The following is a 22,382-nucleotide window of genomic DNA, read 5'->3' as shown; positions in this document are numbered from 1 at the left end:
TGACACCATCGTCGCTTTCCCCGTCGCCGAGCCAGCGATAGTTCAAGGGGGCATGTCGGCGGCGTAGCGAAGGCAGGACATGGGCGGGCATGGGCGTGGCTACCAGATGGCCGGCTTCAGCGCCTAATGGAAAAAAAAGCGGCGTTAATCAGTATTTTCCTGGGTTACTTGGTCCTTTTATTTTCACGACCAAGCCTCAAAAAGGTGCCCCAACTCACCAGATGACCTCCCCGTACTCCCCCAGTGGTCACCAACCCCCTCCCACACTAAAAAAAAATAAAAATCGTTTTTGCCAGCCTGTATGCCAGCCTCAAATGTCATACCCTGACAGCAGTATGCAGGTCCCTGGAACAGTTTTTGTTGGTTGCAGTGGACTTAAGGCAGGCGGACCCAGGCCCATCCCCCCCACCTGTTACACTTGTGGTGGTAAGTGTTGAGCCCTCCAAACCCCCCCAAAACCCACTGTACCCACATGTAGGTGCCCCCCTTCACCCATAAGGGCTATCGTAGTGGTGTAGAGTTGTGGGTTTTGGGGGGGATTTGGGGGGGCTCAGCACCCAAGGTAAGGGAGATATGCACCTGGGAGGTATTTGTATATTTTTAAAAAAGTTTTAGAAGTGCCCCCTAGGGTACCCGGTTGGTGTCCTGGCATGTCAGGGGAACCAGTGCACTACTAATGCTGACTCCTCCCACGACCAAATGCCTTGGATTTTGCCGGGTTTGAGATGGCCGGCATTTTTTTCCATTATCGCTGAAAAACAAAACCGGCCATCTCAAACCCGGCAAACTCTGGCATTTGGCTGGGCCAAACCATATTATCGAAAGAAAAGATGGCCGGCCATCTTTTTCGATAATACGGTTCGGCCAGCTGTTTGCTGCGCCGCCAAATTGATCGCTGGCAATCTATTTCGCTGGTGCTGTTCGATTATTCCCCTCAAGGTCTGATTCTGTTTATGTAATTATGTATTTTTACATCTGTGTTTTTGAATGCTTATAGATATATGAGTTAGGTATTAGTTGAATTGTATTAATTGTATTTTATATTTATGATTTGTATTATTTGGTGGGGGGTTTTTTTGCGGTATTTTTTTATTTGTTATTTCAAAATATAACATTCAGGTCACCATGAAGGAAAAGAAAAATCAATTTTGTAAAAAGAAGAAAATTACAAGAAGATATACTTATTTCTACATTTACACCACAATAGGGAACTCATGAAACTTACAAAGTCAAGACAATAACATTGAATATACAGAGGCAAGCTAAAGTCTACACACTACAGCTAGCAATAAATGTTGGCATTAATCAAAGTTTCATCCATCACAACTCTGTGTTCTTCCCTAACAGATATAAAATCAATGAGCTGTTTAATATGCAATATATATGTCTAAGTGTCAGTTTTCAGAACTCCAAAACGTGAATAGAGTTTCCAAAATAACCTCCAATGCATTCTTAACTCTGATCTAGCCTCTATTGAGATTCTGCAATTCCTCCATCCATGACTCCATGCAGTCCACTTGGGAAGATTGCTGACCCAACTCCTGGACCCAATCTTCCAAATCCCAGCAAATTACATCCTCTTTGAATATCCAGCATAAAGGAAAAGGGAAGAGTCCAGACCTTTGATAGTCTCCCAGAGTGACTGCGTGGTCATGACAGCTGGTCTTCTTAATCATGGAGACCAGTATTATAAGTGACTACACTCCCTTATGGATCTCCTTCAGCAACAGCCACAGTGCTTGACTGAAATCCCATCTCTAACTCCTCAGTCTCCAGGGGGTAGGAAACAACCATGAGGAACCCCCTCCACACTGGTTCCTGGGAGCTCTCTATTCAACACTGCCAGTTCCTGTGTCTGAACCTGGCTGTAAGCATTTCCGGGTCTTGCTGGAGCTGCCTTTTGCTCAGGGCTAAGAGATACCCTTTCAGTGCTCCATTCCACAGGAAGCCTCCTAAACACTACTGAAGTAGCAGTCAACTCCCTGCGAGGTCCATATTCCACACCCCTCAAATACTGGCTGGCTCAGTGGTGTAAGCCCCCCAGAACCAGATGGGAAATTCTGAGACTTAGCCTTCCTTTTTCCCAGCTTGCAATAATGCAGGGAAACTCGTAAACAAGCAGACTCAGGTAGTGCAGAGCTCAGATCAAAGCAGCAGCATCTGATGCCATTTTGGTCCTCCTCTTTTTCTGCATTTTGATATTTAATGATTTTGATTTTTATATCTGTGACTTGTACATAGGTTTTATTATAGTTATTTTATGATTTTTATATTACTTAAGAGTATTTTTGATGGATAACAAAAATAAATCAATGAAAAGAAATGGAAGATTATGTAGAAGAGGGAGCAATTAGTGTCTCACACTGGCAGTACACAGGAAGGGAAGATGTATGAGTCAAAGGGTAGGTGAGAGAGAGAGAGAGAGAGAGAGAGAGAGAGAGAGAGAGAGAGAGAGAGAGAGAGAGTGTAAGAAGGGAAGATGTATGTATATAAAAGTCAGGTAAAAGCATAAATGATATATGACAGTGAGCATGCTGATGAAGGAAGGATGTTGGTGTGAAAGAGTTGATAGATGAAAGTCATATGGAAAGGAAAATGGGACTTGATATACTGCCTTTCTGAGTTTTTTACAACTACATTCAAAGCGGTTTACATATATTCAGGTACTTATTTTGTACCAGAGGCAATGGAGGGTTAGTGACTTGCCCAGAGTCACAAGGAGCTGCAGGGGGAATTGAACTCAGTTCCCCAGGATCAAAGTCCACTGCACTAACCACTAGGCTACTCCTCCATGTAATGGAGGGTGAAAGGTAGGTAAAAAAAGGAAAGAGTTGTATATAGAGTCTGTGACATACAGGAGAATGTATATGTGAGGGAATGAGGTACCAGAGGTACCTAAAGGATAGAGGAATGGAGGAAGAGTACGTTTATGTGAGGGATAACTAGTGTTTGAGAGAGAGAGAAAGAAAGAGAGAGAGAGAACACATGGGGTGATGTCTACATGTGACAGGGATATAAGGAGAAGATTGGTAATGAAAAAGGGAGAAGGGAATTAGAGGGAAGGTGTATCTTTATGCATATATGAGGATGGAGGAAGGGCAGGTGTTTGTGTGGGGTATAGAGAAAGGATGGGATGTGTGGATATGAAAGAAAAGAATAGATTGGGGATGAGTTTGTTAAGAAGAAAGGGGCTTTATAGTACTGCATATGTTAGGGACATGCAAAAAAGAAATTGTCTATGTGGAAGGAAACAGTGAACTGTGTGTGCATGAGAGATGCAGGGAGGGAGGGGTAGGTATACATGTGTGAAGGATCAAGGAAGAGGAGGGAGAATTAGTAGAAAAGAGGGAAGTTTGTGTGTCAGGGACAGAAGAAGGGAGAGGAGTGTTTGTGGGAGATAGAAGGGAGGAGCAGTTACATACATATAAGGGAATGGTCAGTTATATTTGTTATTCTATGTGTGAGGTCCTTGGATTCATAAGTGATCTTCCCTTTCTGCTGGATATCATAGCAACATTCTGTTTGCTAACAACTGGTTGGTGGGGTTACTGGGGCACATAAACTGCTCCCAAGGGCAGAGAGGATGGGTCATATCCTGGTTCTGGGGATACTGCTGCTTTTGTACACGGGTGAGTAAATCAATTTTACAATTGGATGAAGGGGAAATCATTTCAGTATGACTGAGGTATAGAAGGCTAGGGGACAGGGCAATTGGCAAAATGGGGATATTACCTCTGGAAATATTAAATAACACTCAGGTGTGAGATTTCCACACCTGCTGCGCCACTCAGTAATAACTTAGTTTCTTCTTATGAGGGATCTTAGGGATTTGAACTCACAGTGTTCCCTATGTCACTCACTCTAATGTTGAGCTAAAGAAACTATTTCCCTTTTCAATAAGGCAGCAGAAGATCTCTATTTCTTTAGCCTGGTGATTTATAGCAACTGTTCTTTTCCTAATTACCACCCCAGTTGCTTAAAGACTAGCTAGAATTGTCAGAGAGCTGTTATTTGGGGCCCAATATTCAAAGGATTTATGCTCCTAACTTTAAGAGCTATGCTCATAAATTGGCCTCTTTGAAAATGTACTGTATTTGAGTGCATAACTTTGTATTCAAAGGGACAAGGGCCTAAGTGCATCCAGTGTGCCCCAACTCGGCATTACCGCCTGGCTACTGCGTGCCCCAGATGGTAATTCTGAATTTGGCATGTACCAAAAACACATGGTAGAAAATATTTTCTATTTTCTACCACGTGGTGCTTACCGGCAGTAAACAGCAGTGGGCGTGCACTGCATGCCTACTGCCCGGGTAGTGCGTGAAACTTTATTGCTAAGTCAATGGGTGGCAGTAAGGTCTCAGGCTGAAAATGGACACGCGCTGGTTTTTATTTTTGTTACACGTCCATTTTCTGGCCCCTTAAAAAAAGGCCCTTTTTCCAGCAGTAAAAACTGGCCCAGCATGTGCCCAAAAGATGCGCTTGCACTGCTGCAGGCCACTTTTTGCTGTGGCTTAGTAAAGGGGCCCCTTTGAGACTTATGCTCATAAATTGGCCTCTTTGAAAATTTACTAGGGCTGAATGCATACATTTTTACTTAAAATGGCACTAAACACTAAAAAGTGGGTGGCAACAAGGACCGATTTAGGGTGGGGATAAAAAGTTAGGTTTGTACTGATTTTCACATAAGGAGGTGAATTCTATATATGTCACTGAAAAAATTGGCACCAAAAAGCTCTATTCTATAAGCTGTGCTTATGCCCGGGAATACACGCCTATATTAGGCGCATATCCTCCCTAATTCTATAACAATGTGCATAAATGTTAGGAATGCCCCATTCCGCTCATGACCCTTCCATTTCTACACCCCCTTTTTGAACTCACATGTAAAATTTAGGCACGTGTCCTGCGCCTAAATTTAAGTGCATATATCCCAATTAAATCTAAATAGTGCCAATAATTGCTTGCTAAAAAGCCTTTCAATTTTGTTATTTACCTCATTATTTAATTAAATTGTGTTTGCAAATTGGGCCCATGCCCAATTTTGCACACGCAAATTTTAGTGACTTTTATAGAATTAGGGGGTAGGCTCATAAATTAGGCAAATGATGGCAGTGCTAAATTTATAAGCATAACATTTAAGCTCCTAAACAAAGATGCTGAAAAGCTTTGATCCTACATTTGGCTGAAAATAGGGCACATGTTTATGTGCGCAGCTTCTTTTGAAAATCAGGCTCTTATTTATTAGAATTCATGAGATGCCTAGAAAGTGACTGCTCCAGGTGATTTTTTCAAATATATATAATCCAACATACAACACAAATTCCACAATGAAGCCAACTCAATAACATTAGACATACAAGCCAATGCAACACAGCTCATTAAGTCTGAACTACCGTATTGGGCACTCTTTGATTGGGATTCTGATTTATAAATTTGCACTTAAAAAATAAACCAGCTCTGAGAATACATGCATTTTTCCAACATTTGAGAAAAATCTAGCAAAATTTAACTGAACAAAATCTGAAGAGACGACACAATTGATTGGAGTTTACAGAGAACTGCTGGAGTTCAATAGAAAGCAGTAATAGTTAAAAGTGCAAACCAGTGCAGTTCAAAAATTTTTGATGCTATTTTGTCAAGATTGTTTAAGATCTGATGAGACTTTCCAAGATTTGGCTGTGTTGCTCATGATTTGGTGAAGCTAACCAAGAAGTCTTGCCATTTTAAATACAACATTGTGGTTTTATGCCAATGTGTCCCTTACAGTTACTTATTAAATAAGCCAGGTGATGTGCTGGAATGCAGTGACTCCTCACTGGCAAATGAGGAAGAGAGGATACATATTAGGAACTGACTGAGGAATGCTGAATCAGGCTTGAAAAGGAAAGATTAGGGTTAATAATCTCTACTCAGTTTTGAGTCTAGTCCTGGTTCTTAGCACCTCCTGAGACTTTCAAGTCCTACTTTTCTTAGACACTGGAACTGCAAGAGCCATATGAAATGCAAAATCAAGACCTGCTCAGCCTTTGCTTAATGAATTGGAGCCATCTGGTGATTCTATCATGCAATGCTCAAAGGTCTGCAGCATTGCATCACTTTCTTTATCATTTTCTATTTTTGCTTTAAACAGGTGTTCACCAGACACAGGCTGCTTCTGCAGGTAAGAGATTTAGAGGGAGATTTTGTTTATTTCTTTATCAATTTCTTTGGAAACCCATGGAGGGGCATTTTTGAAAGAATGTCCAAGTCATAATTGAGACGTCCCTAACCCTAACCCCCCCCCCCCCCCCACCCAAAAGTTCACCTCGCTGTCATTTTTGCACAGAAAAAATGTTGGGATTTCCTGTTCGAAAATACGTGCAAAGGATGGTCTTGCACTGAAAATGTCTGAAATGAACATCCAATTTCCAAAATGAAACATCCAAAATATGGATGCCATAAAAGTAAGCACAAAAACATCTGGCATCATTGTAGAAAAATGGCCACATAGACATCCCTGAAGAGCAGAAGAACAGTCTACTGGTCAGTGCAGTGGACTTTAAAACAATGAGACCCAGATGCAAATCCCACCTTAATTCATTTATATGTTATTGTGAGCCCTCCAGGAACAGACCAAAACCTACTGTACTTAAATGTACGCCACTACAATAGCCATCACGCTTGCAGGTTTCTTATACGTTCAATTACAGTAGGTATTTCTATGTTCCAGGAGGGCTCACCTGAGTTACACCTGAGTCCCATTTTTCAAAGTTGACTGCACTGACCACTAGGTTACTCCTTACACTTGCTTGCTGCTCTATTAGGAATGGCCATATACCTTAAGCTGTCATAGAGCCTAGTATCCACTGTCACTTTCACTTCTTAGGGGTGTGGGAAAGAGTCAGTAACCACTGGGAAATGAAGGAGGGGCCATGCATTCATCCATCTAGTGGTCCACTTCTCAATCAAGGCACCTTTTTGTACCCTGGATGTGTTTGAAGCAAGTCTAGATAAAAACATCTTTCTTTTTTGCCTTGGACATTTCTTCCTTTTCCAATATCACTGAAAGACATCCTAATTTTGATCTAATCCTAGTCCAGCCCAAAACATGCCTCCAGTACGCCTCTGTGTTATTTTGATGAGCTGCAGTGGAAAATGGCCAAATTCTACCTTTTGAAAATCATGATTTGGACATTTTTGGCAGATGGACTTTTTTTTTGCCATTTCAAGATATTCGTCTGTTTCGAAAATGAGCACTATGATCTACTTACTTTCTTTTTTTCTGCCTCTTTTTCTGATGCTGTTGATGAGGTAGCGGCCATTTTCCACTGATGATCGGTTTATGAGGGCAGTTTCCAATAAATGTAGATCCTAGTAAGGCTTAGTATAGTTTTAGTATTCTGGTACACTGCCTTTCATGTGTTTGTGGAGGGGGGCATTAGGGTAAATTAGCTTGTATTGGGCATCCGTATCTCTGATAGCAATCATTCACCCAGTGTCATAGAATAGTGTGCATGAAGATGCATGCACAAATTCCAAATATTGCCAATTAACTGCAGTTATTGATTGTTAACATCAGTTTATTGCAATGCAATAACTCATTAACTAATTAATTTGTGCACGCATCTTTGAGCTGCATGCAAATTTCAGTGCATATTTTTTAGCACCATATATAGAATCTGGGAGGAAGACTATTTGAATTCAAGAAAGTTTGGTATAAGTACATAGGATCTCTTAACAGAGAGAAAGGAATAGTAGATGGTGTGGATGGGCAGACTGGATAGGCCATATTATCTTTATCTGCCTTCATTCTTTTTCTAATTTTATGCTTCTATTGCTGTTTAGCACAAGATGGCTGTGCCCTGCAGAATTAGGAGTCTAAAAAACAAGTTAGGATTTTGGTGACTTACTTGGATCTGAAGCTTTCTATCCAACCAGTCAAGTGTTTTGTACTGAATCATCAAGAAGAGCAGTTTGCTTTTGAAAGTTGTTTTTAGGGGCCTAACCCTGTGGTTAAATAGCAGTATTTCCCGATAATACTCTGCATCTGAAGGGAGAGTTCAGTGGCTGGGTCCAAGGTGTATAACTGTGTAGGAGCTTTATGTTCTTTCAGGTATCACCACTGTTAGTTGATCAGATACTAGAGATTAAGTTTTTTTGTGGTGCCTGATCTCTAAAGAACTATACTTAATGGATAATTATTTGTGCTTCAGGAAACAGGTTAAGGCTTCTCTGTTTAGTTCTGCCTTCAATTGGATTACAGTAGATCAGGGAGGTAGGCTATCTTGCTACTTCTTTGGGAGTGCTTTAAGACTTTGTTTTTATTATTTCTATGATTTTTTCATAATCATTTTTATCTAAAATTGTTTTGGAGAAGTAGCCTAGTGGTTAGGGCAGTAGGTTGAGAACCAGGCAAACACCAGTGTTGAAATCTTGCTGATGCTCTCTCTGACCTCAAACACTTTACTTTCCATTGCTTCAGGTACAAACTTCAATGTAAGCCCTTTGGGAAAAGAGAAATATACCTGTGTGCAAAAGTATAGGCACCTTTGGTCAGACTTATGAATCTCTACCTGCACAGAGGCTGATAAAACCTTTACATGGAATAAAGTTGAACATGACATCTTTCTGCAAATGATAATGCATAATCACTATTTGTTGGAGTCTTTTTTTTAATTTAAAATATGAAAGCAGTGGTTATGGCACAAGTTTTGCACTATTTCACTCAGTACATTGTAAACCTTTGTCAGAAATAACCACTTTTCCAAATTCTTCCTGTAGCCAGTTAAGAATGTTTGTGTTCTTCCTTTGGGAATCTCCCCCCCCCCACAACACACACTCTCTTTTCCTTACAGAACTCTTATCTCAGAAATATTTTTATGTCTCTTTGCATGCACTGCTGGTTTGAGGTGTCCACACAGATTTTCAATAATAGTCAAACCTGAGGACTGTAAAGTCATTCCTAAACCTTCAACTTTCTTTCTCTTAAGTGCTTCATGATTTACATAGTAACATAGTAGATGACGGCAGAAAAAGACCTGCATGGTCCATCCAGTCTGCCCATGACAAACTCATATGTGTATACCTTACCTTGAATTTGTACCTGTCCTTTTCAGGGCACAGACCATATAAGTCTGCCCAGCAGTATTTCCCGCCTCCCAACCACCAGTCCTGCCTCCCATCACTGGCTCTGGTACAGACCGTATAAGTCTGCCCTCCCCTATCCTCTCCTCCCAACCACCACCCCCTCTTCCCCACAACTGCTCCGCCACCCAATTTCAGCTAAGCTTCTGAGGATCCATTCCTTCTGCACAGGATTCCTCTATGCATATCCCACGCATTTTAATATATGATTCAGATTGCTGTCTCACTGATATATCCAATCTCTTTTCAGCTTCAGTTTCTTCACTGACTATGGGGGATTAGGTTCTGGGATAATTTGAATGCAAGTGGCTGTCATACAACCAGAAAGCACAATGGATCTGCTCCCATGCTTAATGTTGACAAGGTGCTCCTTTCTTCAAATCCTTCATCCTTTTCCACCAAATGTATCTTTATTTATTTGTTTTATGTATTTCAATTTATTAACTGCCTTTATTGTATGATCATGGCCAAACAATTCAATTTTTGTCTCATCAGCTTTTTCCAAAATCTTTCAGTCTTATCAAGGTTTTCTTCTGCTTATTTTCATTGATGACTTCTATGATGAGGTTGTAGAAAGGTTTTCTTCTGACAATTCACCCATGCAGATCATTGTTTCGTAAGTGATATTATACTGTGGGCTTGTAGAAAGTTACTCCAGGGTAAGCTAAACTTTTCAGCAGGCATTTGCAGTGGTCTATGGATTCTGTTTGCATATCTGGCTGTAAAGAACGGACATTAAAAAGATTACAAGCAGCCGCTAGAATTGTTTATGGGGTCACACATTTTGAGCAAGCATCCCCTCTGCTCAGGAAATGATACTGGCTCCCCATAAAAGGTAGAACTGCATTCAAACTCTGTGCTTTTGTTTTCAAAACTTTATATGGGCTATTCTCTGACTATATGCAACCTCTAATTAATCTCCCCTTATGCAACGCTCTTCCTGGTTCCAGAGACTATTTAACACTCCACTATCCCAGTTGCAAAAAAGTGGCATATAAATCACTTTTCATGGCAGGGTTCCCTTACCAATATACCTAATGGTGAAACTACTTCCCAAAATCAGTCAGATGGGAGCACAATTATCTGAAATTCCAGAAATCCCCAAAACCTTTATTTTCAAGAAATGTTTTATTGATGTTCACCAAAAAGCAAAAACCCTTATGCAATTTAACCATCTCCTTTCTATTTTACTTCATAATGCTGTTCTTTCAAATTAATTATCACATTCTATTTACCTCACAAATCCTATTTACTGTTGTATATACTGATATATTTGTATTGTTTATATAATTATCTTTTGATACATTGAACCTGATTTGTATTCTTAGTATATAATATCCAGTGAGACACCAGAGGGGCATAATCGAACGTCGCCGGCAAAATAGATCGCCGGCGATCTATTTTGGCGGTGGCGCAACAGCTGGCCGGAACCGTATTTTCGAAAAAGATGGCCGGCCATCTTTTTTTTCGATAATACGGTTTAGCCCGGCCAAATGCCAGAGTTCGCCAGGGTTGAGATCACCGGTTCTGTTTTTCAGCGATAATGGATAAAACTGCCGGCCATCTCAAACCCGGCGAAATGCAAGGCATTTGGTCTTAGGAGGAGCCAGCATTCGTAGTGCACTGGCCCCCCTGACATGCCAGAACACCAACTGGGCACCCTAGGGGTCAGTGCAGTGGACTTCAGAAAAAAGCTCCCACATGCATAGCTCCCTTACTTTGGGTGCTGAGCCCCCCAACCCCCCCCCCAAAACCCACTACCCACAAATGTACAACACTACCATAGCTCTTAGGGGTGAAAGGGGCAACTACATGTGGGTACAGTGGGTTTTAGAAGGCTCCCATTTACCAGCACAAGTATTACAGGTAGGGGGGATGGGCCTGGGCCCGCCTGCCTTAAGTGCACTGTGGTATCCACTAAAAGTGCTCCAGGGACCTGCATACACGCAGACCTATAGGACTTATTGCTGCTGTATAATCTTGGCACACCAGTTGACACCTGAGACTAAATTCTTTGAAAAGTCCTTTATTTGAAAAAGCACGCTTACTCAGAGTTAACTGCAGATCAGAGGCTGTGCCCCACTGGCAAAGAGTCTCGCTGGTACTGAGATTAGCAGTAGGTCAGAGCTGGCAGAATGGTGTACAATGCCTCTTCAGAGCACCATTCAAGGTAATAACTAAGTTCTCTAATGTGGGTAACACATGAAAGGGATCTAGAAGTGGCTGACAAAAATGGCCACTACCTCATGGACTACCGGAAACAAAACTGGACACACTCTGACCCAGTTAGCAGGGGGAAAAGCACCATGGGAGTAGAGCCCACTACCCTACACACACCACATGCATTGCTGATGTGACTGTGCAGTGCAACTAAACAGAAAAGGTGGTCACACTCACCCGAGAGCCACATCCACAACCAAGGAAAGGCTGTCAGAGGATAGAACACATTCTGCTGTCATGGAGGTGGGTACGGCATTTGAGGCTGGCATACAGGCTGGCAAAAATGGTTTTTAGTTTTATTGTTTTAGTGTGGAGAGGGGGTTGGTGACCACTGGGGGAGTACGGGGAGGTCATCCCCGATTCCTTCTGGTGGTCATCTGGTCAGTTGGGGCACCTTTTTGAGGCTTGGTCGTGAAAATTAAAGGGACCAAGTAAACCCGGCGGAAATACTGCTGAACGCACACTTTTTTTCCATTATTCGCGAAAGCCGGCCATCTCGGTAGCCAGCGCCCATGCCTGCCCATGCCCCGCCTTCGCTACGCCACCGACACGGCCCCCTTGAACTTTCGCCGGCGAGACGACGGGAAAGCGGCGATGCTGTCAAAAAGCCGCTTTTGATTATACCGATTTGGCCACTTTTGCGCGATCACCGGCTATCTCCTGATTTATGGCCGGCAATCACTTTCAAAAATAAGCTTGACAGTGAACCAGATCAGATTGGGAAAATGTGGGAAATAATTTCCCACATTTTCCCAATCCAGTTGGTTAAATACTAAGAACACAAATCAAAGAATAAATATTGGATCAGGTCTATATCAAAGCTTTTTCTTGGTCTTCCAAAATCTTGCCTTGATTTCAACATTTCCATGTAACTTCCATTTCTTAACAATGTTTCTGACAATTGAAATTGTTAGCTAGAAGCATTTAAAGATATTTTTTTAATGGTCTTCTGCTTTGTAGGCACAGTGGCGTTCCTAGGCTGCCTGACACCCGGGGCGGATCGCCGATGCGCCCCCCTCCCCCGGGTGCAGCACAGGCCCCCACCGGCGAAATTACCCCCCCCACCGGCAAAATTACCCCCTCCCCCCCCGGGGGCATATTACCTGCTGGGGGGGGGGGGGGGTGCCGCGTGCCTGTTGGCCGAGTCCGCTCATTCCCCTCCCTGCTGCTCCCTCTGCCCCGGAACAGGAAAGTAACCTGTTCCGGCCCAGAGGGAGCAGCAGGGAGGGAATGAGCGGACTTAGCCAACAGGCGTGCGGCACCTCCCCCACTGCATGCACCCGGGGCGGACCGCCCCCACTGCCCCCCCCCCCCTTGGTACGCCACTGTGTAGGCATGAATTATCTTCATTTCAAATGCTCAATACAGCTGCTTAAATGAGCCCATAGTTGTTGAATGTAGGGTGAATAATTGCAAGCTGGGAAGTTGGAAGGGTCAGAGTATTTGTTCCATCTGTGCAGTTGGCCTTCATTTGACTAATTAAAGGCCTAATGAGTCACTAAACCATTTGAGAGGCATTTTTGATATGACATCTAAACCCGACTTTGGACATTTTGCTGAAAATGTCCAAAAATCAAGTGGTGAACATGGCCATTTTCAAACATGCAAAATGTGTATCTTTTTGTTTCAAAAATGGCCATTTCCTAGATGTTTTCTTGTTGTTTTGTCCTTAGCGTGTCTATCTTTTGGACCATTTTGGAAAGAAAAGAAATTCCAAATAAGAAATGCACAAGATCAAGTCATTAGGGTGTAGGAGAAGCCAGCATTCTTAAATAGACTGGCCACACAGACATTCCAGCACAGCATTGGAGCACCCTAGGGGGCACTGCAATGGACTTCACATAAAAGGTACACATCTCACCCGTACTCCCTTATATTGTATGACAAGCCCTCCAAATCCCACTAAAAACTTACTGTATCCAACTATACACCACTATAATAGTTCTTATGGCTGTAGGTATCACCTATATGTGGGTACAGTAGGTTTTTGGTGTTTTTTTTTCTTTTTGGGTGGGGGAGCGGGGCTGACATTTTTCACACACAAGCGTAACAGTTAGAGTGGGTTATGGGCCTGGGCCCCTTCTGTACAGTGTCACCCTACTTTCTTGTTGAGCACTGGTTAAATGGTTAAAGGTTGGGTCTCTTCTGCTTGGAAAAGAGACTGATGAGGGGAGATATGATTGAGGTCTACAAAATCCTGAATGGCATAGAACGAGTAGAAGTAAATCAATTTATTTACTTATTCCAAAAGTACAAAGACTAGTGGACACTTGAGGAAGTTACATGGAAATACTGTTAAAACAAATAGGAAGAAATAGTTTTTCACTCAACGAATAATTAAGCTCTGGAACTCTTTGCCGGAGGATGTGGTAACAGCGGTTAGTGTATCTGGGTTTAAAAAAGGTTTAGACAAATTCCTGGAGGAAAAGTCCATAGTTTGTTATTGAGATAGACATGGGGAAGCAACTGTTTGCCCTGGGATTGGTATCATGGAATGTTGCCACTAATTGGGTTTTCTCCCAGGTACTTGTGACCTCGATTGGCCACTGTTTGAAAACAGAATACTGGGCTAGATGGATCATTGGTCTGACCTAGTATGGCTACTCTTATGTTCTTATGTACCTATCCAGTTCTGTTTACCATTTAAGTTGTTAATTATGTTCTTTCATGTTTTCCATTCTGATTCTCCGTCTTTTTTGCATATCTTTCTCTCTTCCTGCCAGCTGACACACCCTCTACATTTAGCCAATCAGCATCTTCTTGTTCCTTCTTTTCGTCAGATTTGCTCTGCTTCATGCTGCTCTGACTGCTTTAGCGTTCTGGCCCCTTCTCTGCGGAACTCTTTAACTTTATACCTTCATTGTGAATTGTCTTTTCTGAAATCAAAAGCCTACTGAAAGCTTACAATTTCCATTGTGCTTTTCCTTCTGCTTAAGCTTGGCTTTTATTTCTTTTCGGCCTCACAGTAGGCTCTTCCCATTGTTTCACTAGGGTCTCATCTTTTGCACTTCCTCTCTCTCTTTTGTATCCTCTAATAGGTAACTTGGTCATGTGTTCCCCTTTCTTAATTTATTTGTAACCTAGCTTCTTTATGTATCTTCCCTTGCCCTTTTCCAAATTTTTGCTTTCTGTAACCCTTAGATGTCTCCATTATTTGTGGTATATTAAATAAAGATGAAATATGAACTAAATAAATAGAAATTGTGCAGTAAAATTTGGAGAAAAAAGTATTTAACTTTATACCATGTGAAGGCTGTGCCACGTAAGGATTCATTGAAGAATATAGTTTGACCTTGGTTGCCAAAACCTTTTGCATACACACCTGCCATGACTGAATGTAACTGCTAAATCCCTTATTTAAATATAAACTGGTCTGCTGTATATTTTGACAGGCAGTATATCAAATGATTTAAACCAAAAGCTAAAAGTCACTTTGAGGTACCACTGAAAAATTGAAAGTCAAAATCCAAATAACTATTTAAATTTTGTAGTTTTATTATGTACCATATAATGTTATTGATTAAATTGTTTATGCTAGCATGTTTTGTTGATTGATGTTTGTTATTCTTACAATTACTTAGGATTTATATATAATTATTGTAATTTATTTTATGTTATGTATCCAACTTGGAAAAATTCAAAATATCATAGTCTCTGGTAACATCCACAAGTAAACATATAACCAGGGACCTTAGCCACCAAAATATAAACTCAAGTCTCAGCTATCACCAATGCACCATTTCACCTGTATGGTACACATGATGTAATGTACACATTATATTAAGTATAAGGGAACCCTCAGATATTTTTCCACTTCTCATGCAGTCAATAATGCTGCTATGAAGTGGTATAGCATTTCTTTCATCGGGTCTCCCCAAAGTGTTTGCGGAAGACTTTTTTTATTTTTTCTTTCTGTCATTTTTTTTGGCTTCCCACCACCACAGTGCTACAAACTTTAAATCTTTGAAACAAATGTGCTAGGTGAAAAGCTGAGTACTTATCAGTCTCATTGGAATTCTTCTAAAAAACATTCAAGGATGCCTTCCCCTGAGAACTGCCGTTTCAATTACTTGCTTCAGGGACGAGGGTTAAGGCAAAAAAAGGAGAACAATTCCTTCCTCAGACTCTAATTGACACGAGAGCAGTTAGGAGAGATTGGCATTCAGAATCAAAGAATTTTAAAAGTTAACAAATAGCTTGATGGTTCCTGATAGTCTTCTGATGTATTAATGACAATGAAAAGCACTTCTTCTGGAAGTCCACTAGTAGTTCCAGTTTGTTTTGTACCAAAAACAGCTTATATTCCCTTTTCAGAAGTCTACACAGAAAAACTAGAAATTAAAATCTATTAGTTGTGACTCTAGAGGATACTGGACTTTAGTTGGCTCTCCAGTCTCCACCATGTTTGTTTGGATTAGTAAAAGAGTTGAATGTGCTACCAGCAAATAGTACAATAAGTATTCAGAACAAAAATGTTGTTATGAGCTCTGCCAATAAAAATAGCCAAATTGAGAATGTTACTTGAGAGTGATTGTCTCTTGGAAACAGATAACATATAGGAATACTGCTTATCCCTAAGGAAGTCACCAGTTGTGTTCCCTGCACCTGAGTTCCAAATTATACCATCTGTTATTAGTCTTTGATTAGAGATAGATACAGGGTTCTAGAGATATAGCCTTGAATGAAGGCTGCTACCTCACCCCAGGTCATCAGAACAGGCAATTTCCAGGGGCCCTTTTACAAAGGTGCACCAAAAAGTGGCCTGCAGTAGTGTGGGCACGTGTATTGGATGCGCTCTGGACCATTTCTCCAGTGCGTCTGGAAAAAAGAGGGTTTTTGGGGGCTGGGAAATGTATGTGTGGCAAAATTAAAACCAGCGCACATCTATTTACGTCCTGAGCCCTTAATGCCACCCACTGACTTAGTGGTAAGGGCTCATGCATTACCCACACATTAACTGTCCAGTACACGCCAATTTGATGCATGCTGCATGCGCGGTAGGCTCTTACTCACCTTTGTAAAAGGGCCCCTCAATCTTGGTTTTTCTCTGTTGCATGCATGGAGCTGAAATTCAGATTTCCCCAACTGGCTCTGTGTGCATCTTGGATTCTTCAGTAACTGATCCCTATTAGTCAATTTTTAAAGACTTCCTTTGAATCAATTGGTGTGAGCTAATCCCAATTTTAATGTAAACTTAGCTACCTCATATCTGCTTTATATTTGCTTGTAGAAAACTTATTCTGTGTCCAAACTAAGGTTTGTTGGATTTGATAGGCCACCTTTTGTATCATTATTAGCAAGGTGGTTTATAATAAATACAAGAATAAATTTGTACATCGCCTTGATTTACATTGTTAAAAAAGACAGTTAATCAAATATTAATAACTAAAAAGTATAAATAAAAACTAGAAAAAACCCCACAAATCTTCCAAAACAATCAAAAAGTGCATGAGAAAATAAACATATTTTTAAAGCTTTCTTAAACTTTTGATAATCAGCCTCAGTCTGAACATCAGGAGGTGTAATGCATTTGTCCAAACTCACCTCTTCTTCCGATGGTCAGGTTCTGTGGCTTCTATGAATTGCCTTCTCCTTGTTTCTCAAGCCACATTCCATAGATTATTCCAGCCTTGCTCTGATGTTCTAGCTTCCAAGCCTCACTCCCGAGCCATCCAAGCTTCACTATGATGTCACAGTATCCAAGCCTCACTTTGGTGTTTCAGTGTATTTCAAGCCTCATTCCTGAGGGCATTACATCATCAGTGAGGGTTCTCATAAAGGAACTTTGGGATATTCAAACTTTGCCTTTGCAACAAAGGCCTTCTAGAGTGTTGTAGCATTTGTGTGTATATGTGGCACTTCAGATTGTCCTACCTTGTCTTAAGTCCTGCCTTGTGCTCTGCCTTGTCTACCTAGCTTTGAGTTCTGCCTTGTCTGCCTTGCTTTGTGCTCTGCCTAGTCTGCCTTGCCTTGAGTTCTGCCTTGTCTGCCTTGCCTTGAGCCCTGCCTTGTCTGCCTTGCCTTGAGCCCTGTCTTGTTTGCCTTGCCTTGCGCTCTGCCTTGTCTGCCTTGCCAAGTCTGTACCTTGTTCCTTCACTCTGTTCCTGCCTAGCTTTGCTTCTGCTTCATCCTGCTTAGCCCTGTTCCTGGTTCTGCTCCAGCCAAGTTCTGTTCCTGGTTTCCATTCCAGCCAAGCTCCAGTCCAGCTTTCCAGCTCCAGTTCAAGTGTTGCAAGCTCCAGTTCAGCTTTCCAGCTTCAGTCCATCATTCCAGCTCCATTTCAGCTTCCAAGCTCCAGTTCTAACCCAGGTGATTCTCCTGCTGCTAGCAAGTCTCCAGCAGCAGCCCACGGGCTCACATTCTTTGAGTTCGTGACAGCATTCCCTAATCATGGGGCCATAAAATTAAAGTAGACTTTTGAGCATCCTCACTGAATGACCAAATTAGAAAGTAAATGTAGTGAACAAATCAAACCAGACCTAATGGAATGAATCATCATATGACAAAATAAAATAAAATTGTTCAAATTGATGCAGAATAGGAATACTTTTTCAGGCTACCTTCCCCTTTCAGTGTCAGTGTTTAGAAGCTTAAAAAGGTCCTTAAAGTAGAAGAAACCATGGTAAAACAAAATTATACTACATTTTTCATATAGATAACGATGCTTCTTGATATGCTGTCTGTACATATTTTGGTTGATATTCAAAATGATTTAACCAGCCTGAAATGGCTGGTTAAATCACTTGTTCAAGGCTATCTGCTTTTTTTTCAGTGGCACTTAACTAGTTAACGCTGCTGAAAATTAGTGGTAGCACTTAAGTGAGGACTGACTATATTGGAGGCATTCTGGGGTAGCACTTGGCCGGTTAAGTGCTGATATTCAGCACTTCACTGGCCATGGTAACCGCATAAATGGGACCACATAAAATATAGTCCTATCTTTATGCAGCAACCCATGGCCGGGTAAATTCTGTATATTGACTTAACTGGCTATGTGTTAGCTGGCGCTGCATAAACCGGATAATCAATGGAGAAGCCTGGACATGGCCCGACATTTAATATTTGGGAATAACGCTGCCATCAGTCAGCAAAACCCTCACCACCACTGGCTGAATATCTGCCCCATCATGTTCTATGAACTCTGGAAATAGGTTCTGTTTGGCACAATGCTGATACTAACAACCTTAGCAGTAAATTTGAGAGATTAAATCATATTCAATGTATCTGGGTTGATGAATGAGGTTTGTTCCTGTCATGGTATGTGTAGAACAAGTCCATTTGGAGATGCTACCACATAACAATAGTCCATATGCCTCTTTTCCTAGTTTGTGGGAAGCCAATAATTTCAGACCGAATTGTGGGGGGACAAGAGGCAAAGGATGGGGAATGGCCATGGCAAGTCAGCATACAGATGGATGGCAGCCACTTCTGTGGGGGTTCCTTGATCACACACCAGTGGATTGTGTCTGCAGCACACTGCTTTGCAACGTAAGTGTGTGTGTATAAGGGTGGGGAGAGAGTTACAGAGAGCAGAGCACCGCATGTTTCTAGCATCCCAAGTTAACAAGAGAGTGCTCCCTTTGCTCATCCATAGATTTGTTGCTTTTGGATTACATGGTCACTAGTTCTACACGATGCCTAGAAAAAACTGGACCCCTTACATAGTTTCAAAATATTTTGCAATTGTTTAAACATTTAGTGTGACCTTTGAAAATACATTAGTATAATGGATTTTTTCTTAGTTCATAATTTGTGTTCAAAATGTCCTCCTTCAACTTTGACACATTCATGAATTCTTCGATGCCACTGACTGATAGCTTCATCAATTACAGGTCAAGTTTGTCCCAGGTATCCAATATTCATTGGCATAGGTCTGAGACACTTGTTACTTTTGCTCTGTAAATGCTCTCTTCCATTGCGCACCAGATTTTGTAATCAACTGGATTTAGATCTGGACTGTTTGGAGGTCAAGCTGCTGGCGCAATGAATTCTGGGGTTTCATTAATTAAGAGCTCAACTGATTTGTGAGCTTGATGCGCTGGAGCTCCATTCTGTTGAAAAATAACATCTTAGAAATATCTTGAATTTAAGGCAGAAATTTCTGCAGCAGTAGGATGTTTCTGTAATAATCCCCATTGATTTTTAACACCTAAGAACATAAGAATAGCCATACTGTGCAAGACCAATGGTCCATCTAGCCCAGTATCTTGTTTCCAAAAGTGGCCAATCCAAGTCATAAGTACCTGGCAGAAACCCAAATAGTTGCAAGATTCCATGCTACCAATCCCAGGGTAAGCATTGACTTCCCCATGTCTATCTCAATAGCAGGCTATGGACTTTTCCTCCAGAAATGTCTCCAAACCTTTTTTAAATCCAGATACGCTAACCACTGTTACCACATCCTCCTGCAACAAGTTCCAGAACTTAACTATTTGTTGAGTGAAAAATATTTCCTTCCATTTGTTTTAAAAGTATTTCCATATAACTTCATTGAGTATCCCCTAGTTTTCGTACTTTTTGAAAGAGTAAAAAATCAATTCACTTCTACTCATTCTACACCACTCAGGATTTTGTAGACCTCATCATGTCTCCCCTCAGCTGTCTCCATGAAATGAATGTTTGTCTGTCCTAGAGCAGAGATACTGACAGAAACCATTACATTTCTGCTGAATGTTGATTGAGTGCACAACAAATGACAGGTCGCATTGGGTTGGAGCATAAATACGATCATTTTGACTGTTCGCTAGTGAAGCTACAGTAAAGGTTTTTTCAACAATGAATCAAATGAAATTCACCAGACTTGACGGATAATGTTTCAATAACAGTTTGCAACATTGATACCGGGTGTGCTTGTTAGCTTCTATCAGCTCAGTAGCCCTTTGTCTTTTAAAGCACTGTAACTGAAGATCTTGCTTCATGATTTCACTTACTGATGATTTTGAAATCCCCCGTTTAAGTACTATTTTTTGTATTGTTTGATGAGTCTGAAGTTTATCCTCCTGGCTTAAGACAAGCTCCTGGACTCTAATGATGTTTTGTTCAGTTCGTGCAAATTGCAGATGCACACTTCCAGCGCGGTGCTTGGTTGATCCTGTTGTATTTATCTTTTGAAGTAACTTATTTAGTCTGCCATATGTCCATCCTTTATTATGCAAACTCCCTTAGCAAACACTTTGTACCATATTTTGTCACAAAAATGTAATTGCTACTTTATCTTTTTCGTTAAATGCCATTTTGCTAAAATGGATCTTAATGGTCACTTTCTGAATGATGCCATTTTGAAAACAGGGCTCGTCCAGTTTTTATAGCATCTTTCAGTAACACCTGTCAATAATAGTAATAATTTTTTTAATAATAGTACATTCATTTTTTTAGTTATTTGGAAAATGTTGGATGTCCCATTTTTTCTAGACACTGTGTAGTTAGAAATGGGCAGTCATTTCAAATGAATGTCATTTGCCAATATGAGTGAGTGCTATAGGGGTCAATTCAATAAAGGGTGCTAAACCTTTGGTGCCTACAATTAGGATGGCCAGCTAATATTCTATAATGGTATAATAGCATGCCTAATCTGTTAGATAATACTAGCATAAGTTGACTTTTAGGCCACAACTATAGGGAATGGGACATGATATATTGCCTTTCTGTGGTTTTTGCAATGATATTCAAAGTGGTTTACATAGTATATACACAGGCACTTATTTGTACCTGGGGCAATGGAGGGTTGAGTGACTTGTGCAGAGTCACAAGGAGCTGCAGTGGGAATTGAACCCAGTTCCCCAGGATCAAAGTCCACTACACTAACCACTAGGCTACTCCTGCACTCCTGGATAGATGCAACCACTTATGCCATGTCTATGGCTGTTGTAAATGGGTGCACCTAATTACTACAGTTATGCGTGTAAATTGAAGTATTCTATAATGTGTGCGCTAAAATAGTGGGAATGCCCCTGACTTGCTCATACCCCTCCCATGGGAATGCCCTCTTTACAGTTACACATAAGAGCATTAGGCACCTAGTTACAGAATAGCGCCTGTGCACTTATGTGTGTCCCTGACATTTTACCCCCAACTATTGTTATCTCCTATTTGCGTGTCTACAATTGGGCACCTAATTGGCACCTAACTTAGGGCACCCTATGTAGAATTATCCCCATACCCCCAGATTCTATATATCGCGCCTAAAATCCACATGGAAATCAAAGTATTCTATAACAGTGTGTGTAACTTAATTGGTTAACTAACTAATCCGTGCTGTTAACCAGATGTTTACAAGCAACTATCAGCACTAATTGGCATTAATTGAAATTTACATGCACAACTCGCTAAGTGTATTTTGTAATGTGGTGCATCTAAATTCTAAGTTGCATAGTTGAAAAGGGGGCATGATCATGGGCGGGGCATTTCTAAAATCTATGCGCATTATTATAGAATACACCCGATCCACGTCTAATTTGGGTGTTTGGATTTACACCAAGTAAAACATAGCACAAATGGCCATGACTAAATTTGGTCATGTGGAGGCGCACGGCGTATTCTATATACCGCGTGGAAATTTAAGCCTATTCTATAAAATGTAGGTGTGCTTTAGAGATTATGCCTTGACGGGATTTTTTTCCATGTGGATTTTTCAGGTGACATATATAGAATCTAGCCCATAGTACACATTTTCTTAAAGAGTGTGTGATATTTGCACACTGTGCATAATCTTTCCTGATAATACACACACATGTGATAGTTTGCACATGTGCATAAGAGTGAAAGAGAGCGCACTTGTGCGAATAGCACCCACATTTTGAAAAGTGCACACTATCCCTCTCATTCAATAATCTTGCACACACAATTTTAGGCTTAATGCACAAAATTGCACAATAGCGCCAGTTACACACTTAGCTTAATTGATAAATTAGGTGCTAATTGGCATTAAGTACAATAATTGGCTGCAAATAGAGTTAATTGGTTATAATTGAAACTAATTTGTAGTCAGGCATCTAACTGCACTTAGTCATAATTCTATAACCTTAGTATGTAAATGCTTT

General features: G+C 41.0%; 1 protein-coding gene across 1 annotated transcript in view; it reads left to right on the top strand.

Moving 5' to 3' along the window:
- Nucleotides 1-3,583: 3,583 nt before the first annotated feature.
- The window catches only part of LOC115475070 (serine protease 27-like), a 32,888-nt gene continuing 14,089 nt past the window's right edge, over nt 3,584-22,382 (top strand). Inside the window, exons 1-3 of the mRNA XM_030210809.1 lie at nt 3,584-3,629; nt 6,131-6,160; nt 18,669-18,831. Of these exons, the coding sequence (XP_030066669.1) occupies nt 3,584-3,629; nt 6,131-6,160; nt 18,669-18,831 (239 nt within the window). The remainder of the gene's footprint in view (nt 3,630-6,130; nt 6,161-18,668; nt 18,832-22,382) is intronic.

The sequence above is a fragment of the Microcaecilia unicolor genome, chromosome 7 (genome assembly GCF_901765095.1).
Source record: "Microcaecilia unicolor chromosome 7, aMicUni1.1, whole genome shotgun sequence".
Taxonomy (NCBI): Eukaryota; Metazoa; Chordata; class Amphibia; order Gymnophiona; family Siphonopidae; genus Microcaecilia; species Microcaecilia unicolor.
The sequence above is the reverse complement of the archived record's forward strand: the minus strand, read 5'-3'. Positions and strand labels throughout refer to the sequence as shown.